Source organism: Larus michahellis, chromosome 1 (genome assembly GCF_964199755.1).
Source record: "Larus michahellis chromosome 1, bLarMic1.1, whole genome shotgun sequence".
NCBI lineage: Eukaryota > Metazoa > Chordata > Aves > Charadriiformes > Laridae > Larus > Larus michahellis.
Window position 1 is genome coordinate 99,481,841 of NC_133896.1, and position 23,834 is coordinate 99,505,674.

At 40.4% G+C, this 23,834-nt stretch overlaps 1 protein-coding gene across 23 annotated transcripts in view; it reads right to left on the reverse strand.

Annotated features, from left to right (window-relative positions):
* Window positions 1–880: 880 nt before the first annotated feature.
* Window positions 881–23,834, reverse strand: part of ABI3BP (ABI family member 3 binding protein) — a 162,622-nt gene continuing 139,668 nt past the window's right edge. For all 23 annotated transcript variants that reach the window (XM_074595808.1, XM_074595835.1, XM_074595925.1 and 20 more), the window contains 6 exons: window positions 23,184–23,295; window positions 11,777–11,856; window positions 10,266–10,295; window positions 9,116–9,277; window positions 4,422–4,535; window positions 881–2,269 (listed from right to left, as the gene is read on the reverse strand). In XM_074595808.1, coding sequence (XP_074451909.1) covers window positions 2,154–2,269; window positions 4,422–4,535; window positions 9,116–9,277; window positions 10,266–10,295; window positions 11,777–11,856; window positions 23,184–23,295 — 614 coding nt within the window. In that variant the 3' untranslated portion in view covers window positions 881–2,153. The remainder of the gene's footprint in view (window positions 2,270–4,421; window positions 4,536–9,115; window positions 9,278–10,265; window positions 10,296–11,776; window positions 11,857–23,183; window positions 23,296–23,834) is intronic.

The window sequence follows — 23,834 nt, forward strand, 5'->3', positions numbered from 1 at the left end:
TAATACTGAACAAGAAAACTGTGTTAAGACAAATGTGCTTGCTGGGTGCACCGAGGGTCTACCGAGGTCGAGATCAGTGGTGCTCGGGTTTGTAGCAGAGACAGGCTTTCAGGTGTGTAAATGTCTCCCCTTACAGAGAAGTGTTGTGAGCACAGATTGCTTTTGCAGAGGTTTTGCAGCAGGCGATGGTTTTGCACTGTCTGCTGTTATTAATTGCCAAGTAACCCTTTTACCAACTGAGTAAGTACCAATACAGAAAATCTCAGAGCCCTTACCAATTTTGCTTTAACCAGGGCAGGGGGAGAATCGGTTTATTACTTGAAAATTTAAGCCAAATATGTATTTTTGAAAAAGAACTCTTAAAAAGGAACAACTTTCCACAGGTTCTTTGCCACCCAGAAAAACTTGGGAGTGCAACTCTAGTGACTCGATTTTGAGCCAAGAAAAAGCAGATCAAAAGCTGTAACAAATTCAATAGACCATATAACAGCGGAGGGCAAAATATTCTCCCAGTTAATATTTTCCATCTTATGGATTCTAGGAATACATAAAAATAAGTGGGCGATAAAAAAAAAAAAAAAAGACCTGGAGCAAGCTGCTTGAACTCTCATAAAAACAAATAGGGAACTAAAGTGAGTGAAAATATTCCCACCTTCAGCGTTCTTAACTCCCGCTGCTCCCCCATCACCTGGGCTACCCCTGCACCAGTAGCCATGACTCCGGCTCTTTGGGCTCTTGTCAGACCTAACGCAGCAGGTGTCTGTCGCACCACTTCACACCTTCACACGTGCCCGGTTCAGAACAAACTGCTTCCCAGAAATAGTAGCATTTGCCACAGAAACCAAGATTTGTTTTCACGTAAAACACTTAAGAAAAACACTTGATTAAAAAATATTTTATTAGGAGTACAGTGTACCTGCAATGTACTTTATAAGGCATTTTCTATAAATGACTATTTCTACTATATATATATCTGGGTGTTCCTGTTCATATTTTTTCAATACATTAGTAATGTAATGAATAACACCTTTAAAAAAACCTACATCTCTTTATTTAGTTCATAAATGTTCAAGCAGTACAACAAGTAGCTTTGGGAGAGGTTTTAATCAAAATTACTATAAAGCAGTTTTAAAGTTCAGTTATCACTACTTCCCCAATCTTTTAACCCACCTTTTTTTTTTATTTAAATAAAATAAACCTGATTATGCTGTTGCAACTAGCTTATTTTTTTTCCCGGTTTCATTTATCTTTCCAAGTCCCCCTGCGCTGTACCTACATTTGGCTTTTGAACCAGTCAGTCTCAGTCTGAAAACTACGTTTTCATGAACAGCCGCTGCCATGGAGGCCAATTCTGGTTTTTAATTCCATGTACGCGTGTACGGCTCTGCCTCAGTTGGAGGACACCAAACCCAGCTGCCAGCCGCTGCCAAGCTCGGGGGCAGCGGCTCTAACTCCATAGCAAGAGGCTGAACATACTTTTGTGCTGGAGGTGAAGCATTTGAAAACAAACATGGAAAAAACCGCACTAACTTGATGGTTTAAAGCTGCACATATAGCAACCTACCTCGGCGTTTTGGCAGGAGTATAAACTGTACGTGTGAGGAGAAAGCGCTTCAAGTTTACTGGTTGCAGGATATAATTTATGACTGGGGAGATGTTGCAGGTCTATGTGGACAGGTAGCTTATGGCACTTACATTATAAGAAGACCAGTGAATATTAAAAACTAATGCACATTGCATTCCACGACCAACTCTGCCGTAACTGTGCCTTAAACATTTATTACAACATTGTGATAAATAATATACACACCGTTATCTTTTAAAATACCATATAAACCATACCTCAAGAATAGGGAGCCAGCTTCCCTATACATTATCCTACAACACGTCCCTAGCCTGTTGGGGATTTTTATTTTTACCTTTTAATCTAAAAACAAATTTGTAAAACTGGATAGCTACAGTAAGCAGTCTACACTATTACACAATTAATGCGGTATCGGCATTAGACTTCTATAAACCTTTGCACATCAGCGAACTGAAGTGCCAGGCAGACCATAAACATTTCCATCTTTGAGCCTGCGTGGGGCGGTCGGGGGCGGGTGTGTGTGGGGGGTTGGTAAGTGCTGGGCCTTTTCACCAAGTTCATGTCGGCTCTACCATTTCCCAGGTATCGATGTTCCGCACTCATACCAGCGAACGTAATTAATGTGAGTCTCCCCGCCTATTTTTCCAAATTTGACAGGTTCCTGACGAACCGCCCTGAAAAATCCTGGAAGAGAGAAGAGAGTTTTGTTTGCAGGAAGCCCCTTCCTTCCATGTCCCTGTGAAGGCTGTACGCACGCAGTTCAGTTCAGGGCTAACCTGCTCGCTAAGCTGCTAACCCGTCTGCCACAAACAGGTCAGTCTGCTGCCCCTCCGTCCATCAGCGCCCTGAGACAGCCGGCGCTTGTCCACCCAACTCAAACGGAAGCTGAAGCGCTTGGGATTGCTGCAGCCCAGAGCCCGGGGGGTGAAGCCCGACTCCCCTCCATGGACAGTGCTGGCTGGGCAAGGCGCGTGCCCTCTCCTTCCCCCTCTGGCTGCTGCTGCTGCTTAGGGCTTCTCTAAACAGGAGGCTGCTCCTCCTTCCAAAGTGACGGTGATCAAATAGTCCCCACTGCAGTGGCCTTAACACTGCAGGGAACCTAAATAAAACTTGACAGTTGGGGATATTTCACGCTATCTCCCCATCCCCAAGCGAAAGATCATAGTTCCTCCATTAAATCTGTTCAGTAGGACAATACGCTTCCTTTCCGTTCAAACAATTAATATTAAGTTAAAAATTAAAGTGAGCAATTAGTGCCGAATCCGACCATCAGAAATGTATGTGCAGCTAAAGCATGCAGGTGTGCACATGCAGGTGTGCACATGCAGATGTGCGCACGCACACACACACGCACCATTGTTGTGCACCTCCTAGGGCACAGCCATCACAGTGCCCTCCCTGCGCTTCAGGGCAAACACAGGTACTTAATTCTGGGTTGAACAGAACTCAACTTTCTCCAGCCAGGGAGGAACTGAGCAGCGGTGGACAATCTGGCTGTTCTTTTCTCTGTTCAATTCATTTACTAGAAAAACAAGCTCTAGAAAAACAAGCCCTCCAGGTGAGGGCTTTTTTTGTTTGATATTTTGTTTTGTTGCTTGGTGGGCTTGGTTTGGTTTGGGTTTTTTTCTAAAAATGAACACAGTTCATGAATCTACTCCATTAAATCCAGTTGCTGAAAACAAATTGGTTTAAAATGTCCTTTAAGTAGGAGTAGCGAGCTTTTTATGTAGAATGGTGGGTTTTTTTAATATTTATAAAATCTTTTTAACAAAGTGAATCTGATACAACTGAAAGGTCTGCTGTCCTGGCAACGCCAAATTGGATTCAGACAATCCCTTATATAAACAAAATACCTTTACAAATGGGCAACACTGACTGGGAAAGGAAAAGCAAAGCCTTCTTTAAAAAAAAATTAAAAAAAAAAATCACACATAAGCAAACACCTTTCAGATCATTCTTTTGTTTTTGGAAAAACTTGTGAAAGATTTAGGCACTTCACTTTAATCTCCCACACCTACCTCGATGCATTTCTGTATTTCTGTAAGGTGTTTTATAACTGAAGCACTGCAGACGGGAAGGTTTGGTCAACACACTGATACAGTACTGAGAACCGTTTTGATTTTTTTTTGTGGTAAAATATTCCACGACACACTCAGCCCGCACGCGTGTATCAATACAGCCTGCGTCCTTACCCCACAAGGGAATGGACTCCCTCACACTGGCAGACAAGCAAGGCAGGAGTTCAGCTGACAGAAATACGATTTTCTTATCCCCGAGCCTCGGCAACATAGGAAAAATAGCCAGGCAGGTCACAGCTGCGTTTAGGACACCCAGTCCCATGCCCACTTAGACCAGACTGGAATTCTAGGCACCCGGTTCAAATTAGTGCACACAGAATTACTGCAGCATGAATTATATTTTCCAGTAATAACTTTTTAGTTTCTCATTAGCACTAAACAAAGCTGTTTAATGCCCAGCTGATGATTTACTGCACTTCAAATCAACCTTGCTAGTTTGAACATAACACTTCATGCCTCTCAGCAAACTCAAATTTGTGGTTGGGTTTAAATATGTAATACCAACTGTGAATAATCTGTTGGAATGCTTTAAACGGGTGAGAGGCTGTTTACTACCTAACAGCACCCGAGTCATAACCTCCTTTTAATAAGTCATTGCTCATCTTCAAAAACTTCTCGACTCTCTTCTGCCTGCAAAGCCAGTAGTCCCTTTCCATCGCCCACCCCAGCAGTGGGCGCTGAATCCACTGGCAGGAAAAAGAAACGCACAAACAAAAGAATTGCCAAGGTTTGCTACAGAGACAGGAGCAAGGAATTACCATCTTTGACTGGTAGATCTTCTTGCTGTCCTGTCCTTCCGTCTAAGAATGAGTCTACAAATTGGCAGTGATCTTCTCCATGGCCCCTCTGGTCTCCTATGTTATAAAATTTTCCTGAAAGCAAAGAAGCAGCAAGTTTAAAATCCATATCCAGTTTAGTGAGGGCTATTTCCAAAAACCACCAGAGGCAATGGGCTGTGCTCTTCGCTCTGTGGGGAAGCCAAGGTGAATGCTACCATTCTTTTCTTCTCAGGATCTGTAGCTGTAATTTGAGCATTATATGCATACGCCAAGTACAGTGCTCATGGCTGCACGTGGGCCAGGGCAATCTCAAGCACAAATACAGGCTGGGCGGAGAACGGACTGAGAGCAGCCCTGAGGCGAAGGACTCAGGGGCGCTCGTGGATGAGAAGCTCAATATGAGCCAGCAATGTGCGCTCACAGCCCAGAAAGCCAACCACATCCTGCGCTGCATCAAAAGCAGCGTGGCCAGCAGGTCGAGGGAGGGGATTCTGCACATCTACTCTGCTCTGGTGAGACCCCACCTGGAGTATTGCATCCAGCTCTGGGGCCCCCAACATAAGAAGGACATGGGCCTGTTGCAGCAACTCCAGAGGAGGACCACAAAGATAATGAGAGGGCTGGAGCACCTCTGCTATGAGGACAGGCTGAGAGAGTTGGGGTTGTTCAGCCTGGAGAAGAGAAGGCTCCAGGGAGACCTTATAGCGGCCTTCCAGTACCTGAAGGGGGCCTACAGGAAACATGGGGAGGGACTCCTTGGAGCATAGTGGAAGAGGGTAGATTTAGATTAGATACTAGTAAGAAAATCTTTACTGTGAGGGTGGTGAGGCAGTGGAACATGTTGCCCAGAGAAGCTGTGGATGCCCCATCCCTGGAAGTGTTCAAGGCCAGGCTGGATGGGGCTTTGAGCAGCCTGGTCTAGTGGGAGGTGTCCCTGCCCATGGCAGGGGAGTTGGAACTAGATGATCTTTAAGGTGCCTTCCAACACAAACCATTCTATGATTCCTGTCCAAAATTTATGCCTGAATGTGTTTTTTCTCCTTCCTACATTTCATACAGTAAGTGAAAGTCTGTTATTACCTAGAACTTCATCCTGATTATATCAAAAACGAGGTAAGTTTTCCTAGTGATGTGAATGGATGGCAGGTTTGGTTCCCTGTCAGGATGCCCCCAGTGCCTTCGAAGACATTTTTATAGACCACCTCATAACACAGCTGAGGCCCGTTTTATAAATCATAGTTTTACAACATGTATGTGCAAGGGATATTCTTTAACAAATAGATGACCTCGGTATAGTAACTGCTTATCCAGAGCATGAAGCGTGCCCGTGTATTTATTAGCAGGACTGCTTAACAGGACACTTGACTGCAACTGAGTAGAAAGCAGGGTCTCAGGTGCCCCATGCAGCCTGTCCTGACGTTACGGGCTGTGCTCATCCTGTCAACCAGAGGACTCACAGTGAAGGAGTTTTGACAGAGAGATGTCGGGTTTGATTTGCAAGACGTTAGTAAAATTCAGTTCAGAAGATGGAGGAAAGCATGCTACTTTCTCCTCCCAAATCTTGGCAGGAAACATTTTCAGATAAACTTACCGGTTTTTTCTAAACTCCTTTCACAGCACTTGTTTTTAATATGTTCAACCTTTGGTTGTCAGCTTGAAAAGGCAGGTGAGAGCATTTAGAGATAGGCTCAGTTCTCAGGTATAAGCTAAGCAGAAAATCCAGTTACTCATTAGATGTTGGGTGTTCTGTAGCCTTGAATCTGTGCCAGCCTGGCTGCTTGAGAGATGGTGAGGCGGCTTACGATACTGCTCCCTAAAGTGCAATTAATAACAGAGCAGCCAACCAATAAACTCTCTCTCTCTCCTATTTTTTGTGATCTGATCAATACTTTGCCAAAAATTCTCACCTCCAGTTGACAGTCTCTGTGCATGCAGTTCTTCTCTCACTTTAGAAAATTATTTATTACTATCTAGTTTTGGCTGCAGGCATGTTTTTTCCATAGAACTGGTCAGAGGGAGTTCCTCTCAGCAATTTTTTAGTCTGAAATTAAGAACATTCAGGCTGCCCAAAACGGCATTTTTTTTTCCATGGCTGTTGAAGGTCACATTTAGAATTTATTTTTTTCCTCCCCTCAATAAATACTTTTTTTTTGGTGGCCTGCTTTTCTGGAATGCCTACAGCACTGCTCTGGAGGACTGTTAAATGAGGTCAGCAGTAGATGTCGGTTTATAGAACAGTCCTGGCATGTGTAACATAGATCAGTTTTTCTTCATAAGAGACAGAATAAAACAGATATTTTTATGGCTAACACAAGAACAGTAACTTTCAGATACACACATACTCTTCTGGCCCACAGTGTAACCTAGGCATAGTTCAAACAATTGCTTTACATAAATTAGCAGCTTTCTCCGTGGCTATTAAACTCTTACTGCCCAATTCTTTCCATTATAAGGGAACACACTTAAAAACATTTAGCTAAGGAATGATTAGATTAATATTTCTCTTTTGGGGATAGCAATTCTAGCATAAAGTAAATTATCTTTTTTTCCAGTGTTCCCTTACGGGTGGTCTTAAGAAAATTAGATACTATCTTTGTTTTATACATTGTGAATTCTGAAACACTACAAGTATAAATTCATGCTAAAAACCAGCAGGCAAAGATAGAGTTGTCGCCTGCCTTAGACAAGAGCGTTTGTACGATGCACCCCAATTGCAAGATTGTCAGGCTGCTTAAAGAGCAAAGCTTCGGAAGGTACTTTCAGCGTAAGGTGGGACTCAGAGCTCAGCGCAGCCCTTCGCTACCAGCAGAGGTTGCCCGCCCAGCTGGCTGGTGTTGGCAGATAACGCTTCTGCTGGCCTCGGGGGCATGAGGAGACCAGGTGTCACAGTGAAACACATCAGAACAGAGTCTGGCTTCTCGTTGGAAACTTTCTCACCCGCAATTAGAGAGAATGGCCTGTGCCATGGCAGTCTCACTTAGGAAACAGGGGAAGAGCAGCTTTCCTTCTACATAAATATTTCGATTCTTTCAAATATTGTCACAACTGGTCAGCACTGGTTGTAACAATTCAATGCAAGAACCAGGTTTAGCAAGTATAATGAATACAATGTGGCTACCGCCACCTTCCTCCAGCCAAGTTAAATCACCACCCTTCCAGCAAGAACAAAAACAATCTAATGAAAATAGGAAAATGGGCTCCCGATATATTAAACTTTTCTCCTAAGATTGAAGTAGCTTTCACTGCAGTGTTAATTCGCTTGATTTAGGGCTGAAGTCTAGTCCTGCTAGATTAGCGCTGCTATTTCCTCTACTGGCTGGTTTTGTGATACACTTATGCCTCATTGCCAGTGTTTGTCATTTGATCACAGCTGGTTAGTACAGCAACAGCTGAATGAATGATACCTCTGTTCAAAACAGGCTCTTTTATTCACACAATTGCCAAGATATTATTTATATACGAGGTATTGTACTTACTAATAATGACAGGGCTTTCCTTCCTTGTCTGCTCACGGGAGAACGGTGCCAGGTGCAAGGCCGGGCAGGTTAAAATTACATCGGCAAGGGCTGCCCTGCACTCCCCTGCTCTTTTCTCTCCATGTTGCTACACATAGAACCCTGAGCCCTGCTCCTGCGAGGTGCTGAGCTCTGAGATGGGGCAACTTTAGGTTATGAAAGTTAATTCTTTCAGCCACAGTTTCTCCTACTTAATGCAACCAACGTGATGAACGTACTGCCTAACTTGCACTCAAAAGACGTTTCCAACACACAGTTGTGTTATAGTCTTTGTGCTCTGGGTGCCATATTAATGCCATTGTGATAAAGCTGTCCATGCAGCTCTGCTAAAAGACCTCATACAGAAGAAAGCCAGGAGCTTGGGATGGACTGTAAGAAGTTCACATATTTCTAAATATAGCTTGTACAATATACATGAGACACAAAGTTCTGCTTAGCTATCAGCTAACTGAAAAGCACTTTTTACAGGCTGTTTCCCAGCTTACACACAGCATGCGTCTCTTGATTCACACTCTAGTGACCCTAAGGCACTGAACAAAATTTGAGAAGGTAAGGCCAGGAGGCTGCTGTTAGTAATAACACATAATATAAGAAAAAGAAGGTGTGTGGGGGAAGAGATTATAAGCAAAAATGGGGAATGTGAAAACAAAACAAAAATGTCAAAGCAGATGAGTAAAACCTGTTGACTAGAGTGAAGTCATGCATTTATAAACCTCACAGTAATGAAGCAACTAGATGTTTACCCAATGGGATGGGAATGACTCAGTCTAATTCTGGTCTAAAATTAGGTTTTAATCCTCTAATTAATAACTATTCCAGGCTACAAATTTGTCACCTTTACAATATATGCTATTCAATATATGTCAGAGACCTGATCTTTATCAACTTTCCGTATGACCCGCAGGATACTAACAGACACTTAAAATCAAATGATCACCACAGAGAAGTCACTCTTGAGTCTGAAAATTCAGTATCAAACACATCAATAATTACTGAGCACAAGCAGATTACTGTTTATGATCAATCTGTCTACAGACAAGAGTAAACATACCTGATCACACTTCATCAGAGCTCATCTTGTTAAACCTCTTAGTTCTGGAACCATGATATCTTTAAGGAGTGTGTAATGTGGATGACACTAATTTGAATGTCTCTTACCTGTAAGTGAATCACTGAGGTATATCTTGTATCTCAACGAATTACACAGCTGCACGCCTACGAACTTCTTATACCAAGTCCTCTTTACATATTGTTTCCCTTTGCATTCTGAATAGGTGTCTGAATTGAATGGGATTTCGGTCCAGATAGCGTCCTTTCCCACTGCAGGAGAGGAAGAAAGAGGCTGAAGTATGATGCTGCATACAAAATACATTCAAATAAATAGAATTAGAAACCTTGATGGAGCAGAATGCACTATGGCACCAGTCACCTGCATTTTGAGCATGAAAAGTATTTCAGGGAAGCACCAAAGGGTGCAGATATGACTGATGCAGTGAACTGCTTCAGCTCTCTGTGTGTGGTGCCAGTTTGGAATAAGCTCGTTCTAGGACCTTGTTGGGGGAACAATGTCTGTGTGTTGGCAAAACTCTCATTTACAAAGTGTGTGATACAGCCACTGTTTTTCAATGGGTTTAAGCCAGGACAGTCAACTTGCAGCAAACTGTACGTGATTTAACAAACATACACATAAAAATTAAGTGTCATGAATTATGTGGAAAGAAATGGTGTCTCAGTGTTTGTCAAAGTGATGTCCGTTACAAATGGAAAAGCAGCCCAATTAGCTTGAGTGATCTCAGCTGTTCTTCAAAAGCTCTGTCCACTTCCCACCAAAGACAGCAAGAGCCTTGCAAGTGACCTAAAGCAGAGCTGGATCAAGCCTTCAGAAGCAGAACATTTTTCTAAAACACAATGGCAGTTAAATAGTATCCTCTGAGTTGTGCTCTGTTAACTCACTTGAAAAGTGTGGAGCATCTTATTAATTTTACAGAGCTTTCTTTTGCTTTAATGACAAGGCTGAGAAAATATGAGGCTGTGCTTGGCTCATTTGTTTATGTTGGTTTGAAGCCATCCCAGCTGCCATGGGAGCACCACATCACATTGATTGTGTTCCGCTCAGGTAAATAAGCAGCCTGGCATGAATTCCTTACCAGGCGTATGGGTGGAAGGAGTGAAATCATGTGTGAATGCGGTTTGATTCCATAACTCATTTAATTGGTGCAGTACAGCCACCCCCCTCATAAAATTATGCTATCTCATTTCTGAAAAAATTCCCGATCAGAAGACGCTATGCTATACATGAAAGGCTTACTTGAAATTGGCTCGCTCACTCTTGGGTCCGCTGCAGGAAGAAAACAAACATACAATCAGACACTGTAAAAAGAACTTTCACAATATTTCAATGGAAAAGCATTGGTAAGTGATTTTCTACATTTGACATAAGCTGTAATTTGTGAAACAGAAAGAGTTTTGGAAGCAAAGTTCACTTTTTTATTAAATTAAATTAAAAGAAATATAATTCTTATGTGAAATTACAGTATCAATGAGCTTTTAAAAGTTTTACGTATGCGACAATACCAAAGACAGTTCTAGTAAAAATAAGAGTTTAAACCTGTAACCAGCAAAAACCAGTTCTACTGCATCTTTTCTAAAATTTCAATTTTGAAACTTAAATAATAAAAAGGACCCCTCTGTAATACTTGCCACACAAAACCTGGCTGTGAAAGCCCAAAAGCAAGAAATAGGTGTGTGCAATTAAGAAAAAATAAAACTGTCCGCTTAATTTGTCCAAGGTAAATAGCAGACAGAACATAAGCCTTGTCATTCATGAAAACTGCACTTGGCATAAACATTTTTTCAGTGTCAACAATCTAGGATTACAAAGAGTGTATTCACAGTTTTTAAATATGTGTGGCATAGTCTGAACTCCTCCCTGACTAATCCCTTGCTCAGCCAAAACTCTCATCCATCAGTGACAGCACTAGATGAGGACTATTATATTATTATACGTGGCTCAAAATGCAGATTGAGAAAGTCCTTTTAAAAAGGCTAAATCCCTTTCGTGTTTTATATGGTCCTTAAGTACTATCAAGCAATAAACACATCACAAAAGATGCTATCTATCTTACTTGTTTAAAGTCAACAAGTCAACTGTAGTTACGCCTCATGGGGAACTGGGATAGGGAAAGCAAAGGCACTCTCTGATTCTTGCCTCTGAGTCAGATAGGACTTAACTTGGGAACCAACCAATGGTCAAAATAAGCTTGTATACACCTCTTTAACAGTGTCACAGGAGAGTAAACAGGATGGAAGAGGACATACTGGGACGTTGACTTTTTCCCAACTGCTATTTCTCAATCCTTCTTTCAGCCAAAAGACATCACTATCATAGAGCAGCCTTATTGAACAGGTAGCAAAAGTGCCTGTAAACACCCCAACCCAAAGAAAACCCTTATGTTCCCCATCCAGAAGTCACAGAAGTTTGATAGATACAAAAAGGTCAGGAAAATGAACCTTAAATGACTGAGACTTCTCTAAGGATAAAGTTAGCTTATTCATAATGAACACCAGACAAACTCTCTGTGCTCCTGGTTTTTTTCTCCTGCAGTCTGGCCATCTTACCTCCTCAGACAATATAGCCCTGATCTCAAGGCTAACCTTCCAGGCCACTACTGTAACGTGCTCAGTAGTAAAAACCCAATGTGCAGATAGCAAAGAGCAAGACTAATCACGCAAAATGAAGCAAGAGAGCCTTTCATATAACTCAAAAATATGGATACTAGAGCCACTGTAAATGACGGTTGGACCTTTGGAAGTTCTTACCTGATTCAGTACTGAATGTCACAACATTGCTACTCGGGCCTTCACCAAGAGGATTTCTGGGTTTCACGTGGAATTCATAACTGGGGAAGAAAACAGAAGAGATGTAAATTTTGCAAACCAAGCATTCTTTCAGAGTCTGGAGCAAGCAAACTGCCAACACGCACCTTGGTGCTACTTGCCCCTTGGAGGAGAACAAAAAGGCCTCATTTCTTGCTCAGAAAATGCTGAGACATTCGTTGTAACTGTATAAGGCCTCTCTGAACGCATAACTTACCAATCCTTTTGATAATTCTTTGCACAGATACTATTAATGTTTGATTGAATGCACCACTGTATTAAGTGTGTCTCCTCTCACACATGCAGTTTCAGGTCTGGCAAAGGGCGCAGTCAGTAAAGCACATTGCTATTTATTTGCACATTTTTCATTCATAGGAACACAAACCTCCACTTCAATGATCTCAGGCCCACCAACAGTGACAGACAGGGCCAGTGGTGAAACACAGGGCATGTCTTCCAGGACAGGAACTCAGCCAGTGCAAAGATCCGATTGCTCGAACGTATGTTAATAGTAAATATATGAAGTAAGAAAAAGATACTGTGCAGTGTCCCTTTCTTATCTCTTTATAGTAATGTCGCACACCACGAGTCTGTGCTGTAGTTATCTCATGATCTTTTTTTCATCACAGCTGTGTTGGGAACTAAACACAGTGCTATGAAAATGGAACAAGACTGAAGAAAAAAAACCCCAGGCCAGGCTTCTCTGCTTAAGCCTGTCCCACCCCTCAATACTTGGTTAAGAGTGATGGACAGGCAAGACAAGGTGGTTTCTAACTCTACAGCTCAGCTGAAACTTACACTTTCAATTAGAAGCTCTAGGTAAACAGCTATTGAAAGACAGATGCAAACCTAAAAATATTACACAGAAGACGCCAGACAGATGAAGCAGGAAAGAGAGTTACAAGGGTGGACACTGGACACAGCTTAAGATCTTACATCAAGGGCAGAGCAAAGAATTGACTCCGTATTTCCTTCCTCCCAGCACACACTATCCCAGCAAGCTGCTTCTCAGCTCTCCTGCATCCAGACTGGCGGCTCTTGGGAATTTCTCACTGCTCAGCAATGGCTCAGTGCCTCCCTGTAGGACCTGCACACCCGCCATGCCAAAGCGCCCTGATGAGTAGCCTGTATACACCCAGGCAACAGCACCCTCGTCGTGCCACTCCCATGAGCTATAAGCAGTGATCTGTCCCATGCGTGCCACCTACAGGGAGACTTTTCGTTTGCTTTGAGTGCGTATGTGGTGAATCTCTTTTAACACAGAGCATTTTTTCATCAGCGAGAGAGATCCATAGGACACGAGTCAAAAGGACTGTAGGCCTGGAAAATGGGCCCTAACTTAGAGACCAAACACAGAGCAAAATGAGAATCCCAGAAGTGAGCAATTAAACATCCAGCTCTTGACTCGTGAAGGATCACTTACCAGTGATAACTTGGTAGCTCATGACTGTAACATAGCATTGTAATGTATTGCTGAAATTGTTTCCAAACAGCAATTTTCTCAAGAAAAAAACCCATACCACTCTCTGCATGGTTGGAAATTTGTAAACTCCATTTGCAAGTCCCTACAAGAGACAGAATAATTCAATCCAAACTTTGGATTACTTCTTATTGCTTCTTGGCTCCTGCAAAACCTGAACAGCTCGCTAATTAACCTCAGTGGACTAATCATGCAGTACCAAGCAACTGTTTTCCATCCACAGTACTTCTAAGACAATATTTAACTTTGAAATTGCTTACATAAGCAATTGCCTTTATTTCTAGGGTTTTCTTTTCTTTTTTAAGGGAAATACTTACAAAGATTGGTATGCTGAACAGATGCATTGTGGATAATCATGGATGAAACATGGCCTTGCGTTGAGCTTTAACAAGTCTATTTGGAGTAATCTTAACATTTATTCCAACATGCTGCAAGACCATTTTGAGCAACTCATATTACCCTACTGTAGGAGGGAGACATTAAATAAATAATAAATTAAATCATAAGTTCTAGACACAAAATCTTCTTCATGATCAACTTCAAATTGTTTAAACAAATACATACTTTAAAAATTGGATCTGAGCAGTTAATAATTCACATTGGGCATGTGGTACAGTAACTTTTTTGGTCAAGAAGTATTCGCATCTGGTAAGAAAGGTCGTTATCTAGAGAACTGTAGTAGAGCAGTTGGAGATTCCTTCTGAAGAATCACTGAAGCATAAATGAAGATTTGCTAATATGTTGGGTGTTTTAAAGTAATAGCTAGAAGATACATTTTGGACAATGTACAAATTAATGCACGCCTAGAGACAGAAGACTCCAAGGAAGTTTTCCGGCTTCCTTCACAGCAGGAATGCCTTATCTGGAGCTATTATTGTAATTTTGATCGTTGATAGCTCAACATGGCATCTTCTATTGCTTTGCTAGGAATTTATGGTTTGACCTTATGGACGATAGTAATCTGCTTATGTCCCTTTGTTTGAAATTCAAACAAAAGGGAAATACGAAAAGCACTGCCTAGGTTTCCTGACCTAGAGGTTTTTGATTCCATAAGCTTGGCTACAAGGAAAGGACAAAAACTGAGCAGGTGAAATGCTCTTACAGAATTGGACTGGTCAGCCACAGGGACTCGGAAGGTAATGATGTAGGCAAGTGTGAACTAAAGATAAAGATCTACAGTCAGCATATCTGGAGCTCACCTGAATATGTAAGGGTTTTGCAGATTTTGCAAGCTGGATTTACATGCTTCTGTCAGGCAGAAAAATCACAAGCTGGACAAGACGGTGGAGGATTTTGAAACAGATTTAAGTATTTTGCTGATTTTTGTACAAATATATTGTCCTCAAGAGCTGATATGCCCTACTTCGAGTTGCATCAGGCAACATTCTTCATAGGAAACAGTCCTGTTCCCAAAACACTTAAGTTGATGAACTTGGACCCCCCAATTCTCCAACTCCATAAAAAGACCAAAACAAGAACTGAAGACTAAATATTTTCCAAGTAGTGTTTTTCAAATTGTGGTCTAGAGACCACTAGAATCTCTGCAAAAGATCAAACCACAGTTGGGAAAATTACGGCGAGATCGAAATAAAGAACTAGAATCTACACATAGAGATTTCAGCTCATATAAACATATAAAAAATTGGAGAAAAGAAAAGTAATAAAGAAGTGTCCAAACTTTAGCTTAGTCAACTAGAGGACCTTCCTAATAATAATGTTAAAGAACAAATTTTTAAAACTAAAATATATACAATTCTACAGTTTCATGGTAGGTGTTTTCACAGGTGCCCAAGCACCACAGGCTCCTTTCCTCTGCCAAATTCAATACTGAAACAATAGCAGTGGCTGCAACAGTACAAGAATAACAAATAACCACTTTTGGTGATGAAGGGAAGTAACTAGTTGACTGAAAACTGAAAGGGAGAGAAAGGAAAAGTTAGGCTGAGCTCATGATATAATAGAGTTTACAGATCTAACTGTTATTTTAAAGCCTTGGTGTGGCTCTCTTCATAGAAAACCATTTAACGCCTCCCTTTTTTGTGTCAAGTGAGAGAGCTGAAAAACCACCACAAAAGGGTACCTGCTGCAATCTTATGCCCTTCTATACTAACCAAAAGAGAGGGGAAAAATGCTTAGAAGTTCAAGAAAGTACGTAGGACAAAGTTAATACACGGAAACAGGAAAGCTATATAGTGATTATCACATATCTACCTCTTAGCTATACTTACTCACGAGAAACTGGAGTTTATATTCCATTTTTATACCTGTGTGCCTGTGATGCCAAAAACTCTGCTACCCAATATATGCAGCAATCTAACATGTGTCATACCTCTAACATCTATAAGATTGCTATCCTACAAACTTTGGAGACTAAGCCTCCCAAATCCCCCGAAACTGCATAAGACAATAATAGTCCTTGTGCAGATTAAATGGACTTGACTTACAGTAATTACTGTGCAGAGCGTATTTTTCCACCATAGGAAATTGCTATTCCACATGGAACTTTGGCAGACACAGCTGCTCCTGCATTTTTCAAATCATGCAAAAGGAGAAGACTAAAGACTGCAGAACTGAAAGTAGGTGAAGAGAGATTTTCACTGTAATAGGAGGACTGGAGCAGCTGAGTACAGTCCTGGGTCTTCAGGTCAATTGCTGGGGAGATGCTGGTGGTTAGATGACAATCATGCAGGAGTGTCTCAACAAAGACAGCTGTTCGTTGCCTCCACAGAGTGTGCTTGGATAGCAGCGTGATCAGGCATAGCAAACAAAACTAAGTTTAAGAGAAGGGAACGAAAAAAGAAAAAGAAAAAAAAGTGCTGGGCTTGTTTGAGGAGTCTTTCTCCTAATCAAGCTGGAAGAAGGGCTGAGAGAAATGGGAAATGCTTACTCATGAACCAAGCCATCAACAGCAATTTAGTGCAAAAATCTGTTACTTTTTCAAGAAAGAGTACAAAAAACTCCAGCGTTTTTCTGCCACTTTCTGCATTTTTCTGCATTGCAGCTTTCACTGTAGTTCTCATCTCTTGGCCCTTGCAGTCAACAAAAGCTAAGTTCTCTGCAATGGTAGATTTTTTTTCCTTGTATGTCATTAGCACATTCTGGGTGTTAACTGCAATACAAAACAATACTAGATAATGGTAGTAACAGCATGAGCAGGTAGGTATGAACTACTGTGTATAAGTGCACAAAAAACTTATTCAGTAGAGGGCTGATGACTGACTTGATATGGCCTTTGAGTAAATTATAGTAACATTCTCTTTTTTTGTTTCATATCTTTTGTAAGACGTGAAAAAACTTTTGAAGGAAACCATCCACACACATTATAAAAACAGTTTGGTACATGCTTGGTACCATGTTTGGTACATATCCTATGTATCTCATGTTTACTTTACAGTTTTGGTTGGTTGGTTTTTTTGGGGTCTTGGATTTTTTCATTTCTTTTTTTTTTAAACATTTCCTGTTATGTATGTTCCTCAAGAGACCTCACGGCTGGAAATACACTATGCTTTGGGACACAATTTAACCCAAAAGTCCAAAAGAGACCTCTCAAAATGCTTTTAAAAAGGAGAAAGGTATATTTGAAATCAGCAAACTACTTAACCAGGCAAACGATCAGTACCTATAGGGAAGATTTACAAAGCTGTGGAATGCAAGCATCACAGGATTTTTGTTTCTTGTGAATACTTTTTTTCTATTAAAAATCTATACCAGCAGGCCGGTGGGATACATCCTCTAATGGCCACCTGAATTTCCCCAGAGCTATTTGGCACATCTCTTACTGCAGTCTTAATATTTTTCTTTACTACCTTCTAATTACTGCCAACGCAATCATGCATGAGAACTGTTTTCAACAATATTTGGACTCTTTTCTGAAGGCTTGTATAGAAATCAGTACTGCAAAGTTTCCTGGACAATAGTGGTACGTGCTATGAATTTAATTGCCCTTAAATAAACGACCAGAATGAAAGCGGAAATGTACACCTAATCAAAAAAAAAATATTTCAAGATAGGGCAGAGATACAGAAATAAGAACTACATATTTTGGCAGAGAAACCAGCAGAAATAGCAGAAAAAGTCAAAATGATACTGTATCAGACGACTGGAAAACTTAAATAAATCACTGTTAAGGAGTTAGAAAACTCTGAAACTAGTGAAAAGAAAAACCCTAAAATTCCTTTGGAAATAGGAAAATTGAATTGGAAGAAACAAAATAATAACATCTGCATTTAATATTCTAGGCTAGGAAAGGTCCATGAAAAAGCTGTGGGTCAGTGAAAGCGATTTTAACAAAGGAAAAGATCCAGATGAGCACCATCATTACTACACAGGAGAGAGAATGAAGAAAATAAAAACCAGAATAAGCCCATTTCTATCTCAGGCCTCTCAAGGTTTATCCCAAACAAGCACCTTGAGGAGGGAAATACTGAAAATTGTGGATAATGACCTAACCTTCACTCACACATGGGAGATTTTGCTTGACTATTATAATAGGAGAAGTTACTGCAATATTTTCTTTTTAAGAGCATTTTTAATGTAAAACTAAGAATAGATAAAGAGGACAGAGTCCTGGCTATGCCAATGAAGCTAGGAGTTCCACTGTGAGCAGCCTTGTAAGGAAACTTAAAAACAAGGGACCTATATGACAAGTTAGATGGAATATTACAGGCCTCACCCCTCAAATGACTGCTTGGAAGCTAGACTGTAATTGCTTAGACCAAAACGATCAGTCTTATGGTTTGGCTTTGACTGTTTTCCAAGTGGAATAAATGGTACATTTCTCAAAAAAAAAAGTGTCAGTTTTCTCAGTATAATAATTGCAGAATTTCCATGTGGAGGATGAAAAATTAAATTGGCAGATTAGTTCATACCAGTGCATCCCTTTCTCTCATTTTTCTTTGCTAAGAAATTAATGACATTTGCATTAACACACAAAAACACCTCAGCCTGCATTAAAGAAAATGGGCGAAGTTAAGATTTGCAAGATCAGAAACTACACCTGAGATAAAATCATACAGTAATTTAGCTCGGAAGGGACCTACGAAATTCATGTAGTCCAGGCCCCCACGACAGGGCTGACTTAAAAGCTACATTGGGTTGCTCAGGGTTGATCAACAAGCACCGTAGTTATAGACACTCACTGCTTGAACAACAGAGTAAAAACTGTGTCGCTCAATACTTGATTCAGACTAACTAGAATAAAGATGAATGGAATTTCGCTGTTTCACTCATTTAACAACTGAAGGACTAATTGAAGGACAAACATGGCAAAAACTGCAGAAAATTTGTTGTGTGTTTAAGTGTGATATTGAAAAGAGGGCTGAGTGAAATGCTACCCGGATTTACTCTAAAAATCATGTAAAGGGTAACAAAAGCTAACTACAGTACAAAGTTGTAATCAACAGCTATGTATATGTGATTATTGGGTCACAGAAGAACATCTACAATAGAAACTTTTAAGCAGAAGACATTCATAAAACAAGAGAAAGTTTTCCTCTTTGGGCACCAGTTATATCCAATTAACTATGTGTATAAGAAGGAGATATATATCATTATCTAGCTCACATAACATAACCACACTATGTGCTTTGAAAGATTTCAGGTAAAAGTTACAATCAAAAGCAAAATATTGGATGAAATTAAACAGAGTTCTAGATTGGACCCAGAGAGCAGCTTAGTGCCAGGAACAGCAGCAATTTCAAGAACTCTGACCAACCAAATAATGGATATCAAGATTTCAACTTTCCAGGCTACTTAAACTGTCAGAAGTTTTCTAAGATGTGATAGTGAAATACTGCAAACACCACATCTGGCAAGCCTCCAGGTGAAAAAGAGGCGAACGTACTCGTCCTGTAAGGAAAAATCCTTTAAATGAATGTGATGTTGTCAGCTGTCAGGCATGCCTTACTATGAGAGAACAGCGTGGACACAATGTGCCTTTTCCAGGGCAAAAAACAGAGGGATCTCAACACTCCAACAAAATCACATTGTACAGGAGCCTGTAGAACTGGTTTTTTTTTAAATAAAGCAGTTGTGTTGGAAAGCAGCTGACTGTGCCCCACATTGATTTAAAGGGTGTATGTCCTCACAGTTAGAGACATTTTCAAATCACTATTTTACTCTCATCTCAGAGTCTAGATGTCTTGCAACCAAGTCACCAAGAACACATAAAACTGCCATATATATTGCAAAAAAAAAACCAAGAGAGAAAAGAAACTGCCATAATATATACAACTTGTTTTGTTTAAAAGTAACGCTCACAAGCTGTTGCATGCCTATGAATCTCCATTTTCATTTCCATACTAGCATGGTATGAGTCTGTTAAAACTAAATACTTGATAACTGTACTGAAAGTCAGAACTCCTTTTCTTTTTCAGCCAGTGCATTTTTTTTTCTGGATCTAGTCACTTTTCAGACAGCTAAATGGACACACAGAATACTACATGATAATCCTCTGATTCAGAGAAATTTGTATCCCATTTAACTTCTATGTTTGTACTTACTGACAGTTGCAGTCACACGTGCAATTTTTCACAAGAGACTGAGAGAGTCTCTCATTGCTGCCTCCCTAACACCATCCAAATTTCTTAAATATTCAAAGTCTGGCCATTAGCTCCTAATCTTTAAAAGCTGCCTTGTCAAAAGGCCAGCTCAAAAGAAGACGGGTGTCTGGCTTACTGCAGAGCTTCCCAGAGGTGTAGCAGTATGACCTATCTGAAAGAAGAATGTAAAAGAGAAAAGCAAACAAACAGCATGACCTGGCAGGCTCCAATGCACCCAGTTATTCCCTGCTGCTTGCTCTTCCCTCTTCAGCTGAAGAGTTGTTTGTCTTGCTTCCCTCCTGCTGGATGTGGGTGATTAACTCTTTAGCTTCTGGGCCAGGCACTAACCTATGTGATTTACCTCAACAGGATGATAGACCTTGGGCAACAGGACTGCAGCCCATCTTTGTCATGCACTGCTCCTCAAGAGCATGCATCTGGAGAATTACAGGCTTCAACTGTCTTGCTGCTATGGGATCTTTTTGGTTTAAATTTACCCATGGAGACTGAGATACCACATTCACAAACATTTTTGTTCCTTTTGGAATGTCTTTGTTTAGGTTTGTCTGGTTTAGATCCGCCCTGAACTGTCTTCAGCTCTGGATGCACTGAACCTTCAGGGCAGCATATGGGATTTACGCAGTCTCACTGATGGCTTCAGGAAAGTTGGAAAAAATACTCTCAAATTCAGCTTGTCAGCTTCTCCAAAGCTTTTCAAGGCCAAGAGGTTCTTCCCCAGTTAATCCACCTTCTGCTACTGAGCATCTCTCTTTCCATGTACATGCTGGTAGTTTTGTAAACATTGATCATTTGCAAGAGGGATTTCTTTTTCTCTTCCAAGTTTCTTTTCCAACTCTATCTCTTCTACAGCTCTTTCCTTTAAGGCTAGTTATGGAAAAGTCTGCTTCCCAGTCTTAATGTGTTACTTGATGAATTTGCAGAAATTTCAGGGACTCTGTTAATTAATTTATTGAGCCGTGTTTCATTGTCTCCCTTTCTCCTATTTTCAGTCAGTTTTGTGCACGGGTCCATTTTTTTTTCATGGAGTGAGTGATCCACTCCTGACAGACAGGAGACTTTTATTATGGACATATACCATTCTTTGTAACACTGATACTGTCTACATGATGCCAGCTGTCTTAATCACTTTTTTATTTTCTCTGAATTTCGTGTGCCAACAAGCGTGGATTCAAACGGTAACAGTAACAATTTCTTTTGCATCTGCCAAAGCTGTCAAGGCATCCTCAAAATTAGGAAACACAGATTTCAAAACGGGAGTTTAATCAAACAGAGCCACTCTGAGAAGGACTTTACATCTTTTAAATCCTGTGGGACTTGACAGGTCCCAGTGCAATTTATATAAAAAATTTTCAGTTTCAGGTGATGATCTGGAATCAGCCTCCTGATTCCAGAAAGACTTTCACTGTCTTTCCCTTTTGAGGTTGGGGGGTGGGGATAATAGCCACCACCCTTCAGGGAAATGTTATCCCTTTAAGTCAGTCTCCACCAGCCAGTACTAATCTCATATCCACGCTCCAAAAGACAGCTCTTCTCCATGGTCTTTGATCTGCTCTTGCTTACCAAAACTCGAAAGTCCTCTCATAGGATTGACAGATTAAAGTTAAAAATCATCTTATCTGCTTCTGCATAGTCCCTACCTTCCTTATGACCTTTCAATAGTTCACGCTGGGTCTGCCTGCCTCCGTCTTGCTTCCTTTCTGAACAAAGAGCAGTCTAAAAATGCTTTTCTCTTTTGGACATCTGGACATTGATCTCAGCAACAAGGACTTGACTTTGTTTCCATGTCTCTTCTACACTTAACTAACCCATTTCTGTTACCGTATATGACATGAAGAGTTTGAGTGTGTAATGGAAGAGACTCTCATTAATAACACACAGTTCTTTTCAAGGATGCAACTGTACTATTTCAAAGCAGAACTGAAACGAAAACACAAATAGCACAGCCTGACACATTTAGCAGCACCTAATGCCCTTCTTCAGCTGCTATTCCAGAAATATATTGTGTTGCTGTCTAAGCCTTCTCAACTAATTGAGAAAGAGACGGAAGAAACTGATGCTTGGTCTTCATTGTATTGCCAACATATCGTGATTGCCTCTTGGCAAGACAGAACAATATATTTGCAGTTCACCCTTGCACAAGTCATATGCCTTTAAGAAATAACAGAGATATTCTTGATGCAACACACAGCAAGTCTACCTCATCATGAGTTTTGGAGTCTCTCAGTGAAGCTCTTTTCGGGTATCACAATTTCCCCTAGCCTTTCATTTCCAATTCTCTTCCCTTCCCCTCTGCTTTCTGCAGTAGTTCCTCATTCCTCCTCCTAGCAGCTGCTGGTCACAAGTACGTGCACTAAGAAAAGAACACCCCAGATAAAACCACATACTGCCTAAAATTAAAGGTTCAAGATGGGTTCTATGCAGAATTTTGTGCTGTGTTACCAATTTAAGGATAATAATAGGAAAGGCTAGTTTATCTGAATCAGAAAAATCTAGTTACCAAAGCCAAATGGATGGTCTTACAGGAAAAAAACATGTCATTCATTAACTTTCTGATGCAATCAACAAGCAACACAAACACAGGAAAAGTGGGTTTCTTCCCTGCTCTGAATATTACCACAAAAAAAGAAGAAACGTTTTTGATGAGATTTTTTTTTCTTTTAAGAATGATATTGCATATTTGGACAAGTTGCATGAGATATATGCCATCACTGGAATTCACTGACCATTTTTAACTTGCCATCTGTTTCGAGACAAAGAAAGAAAACTATGTATACAGGACCAATACGTCTTTCCTCTCCATGGTGTAATGCAACGGTCAAGCTCCATACAGTGGCCTAATTTGCATTCCAGTATTTGAATGAACATCCATCTAAATAGGCAAGCAGCCTATATCAGTTGTGCTGAGCATCCTTAAACCCCAGAGAGAGACAACTGTACAAATAAATCTTGATCTCACATATCAGGTTTCTTGTGTTTTTAATTCTGTTCACCTTGTTTCTTTATCTGCTAAATTCAAGAGATTTTTTTTTTTTTATAAAAAGCAGTACATTTTCTTACATTTGACTGTTAATCTTTCTGACAGAACAGGTCACTTCTGCAGTTTGTCCAATACTCTTGGAAATTTCCTAAAGATTCCTCAGATATGTCTTATCTATTAACTTTAAAGAAAGCAAACACAAAGCACTTTTCCTATTGGAACAGGAGTTAAACCAATTTGGTCTTATATACGTATGTATTTTCATTTGAAGTTGCAGACAGCTGACAGTCTAAATTAGTTGGATTAACTTAGAAAATTATTTTATGTAATTACCTTGTGTCAGGTTTTAGGTTTTCCACAGTAGAATGGGTCTGATTTGTAGTGATAATCGATTTCTCCTTTTCACCATCGCTTGCTCCATTTTCAGTTGACACAACCTCATACTCTGTAAAATCATAGTAAAGAGACATTTACTTAAATAACAGCTCTTACTTGAGCTTCTTCATTGCCCTCTCTTTTCTTATCTGATTTCCACTCCTACTGTCCACTGTAAGGACATCTTGTGTGAACCAGTCTGGACATTAGTACGCTAAAATTGTTAGGAAATAAAGATACAGTTCCAGATTGCCGAGTGCCTACCTGCTCATCCTTCCTCCTAATACAGTTGTGGGATAGAGGATATTCAACATCTCACCTCTGCCCAAAGGTAAACTAGTGACAATATTCCAAACACAAAAAAGTGTAAGCATTCTGCAGTTTGAATAAAAAAGTATCAAAGATGAAAGTGTAGTTTCTAAATTCTTAAACCTTGATTAACTTAAAATAAGACATATATTTTTAATATTTCCAAAGGAAACTGCCCAACTAACTTGGATTGTGCACTTAGGGAATCTGCCAGTTTAGAATGAAATAATTTTGCATAAATTTATTTCTGTATTTTATGGAGTCTCACTATTTTCTTTTCACCTCACTGGGATGTATCAT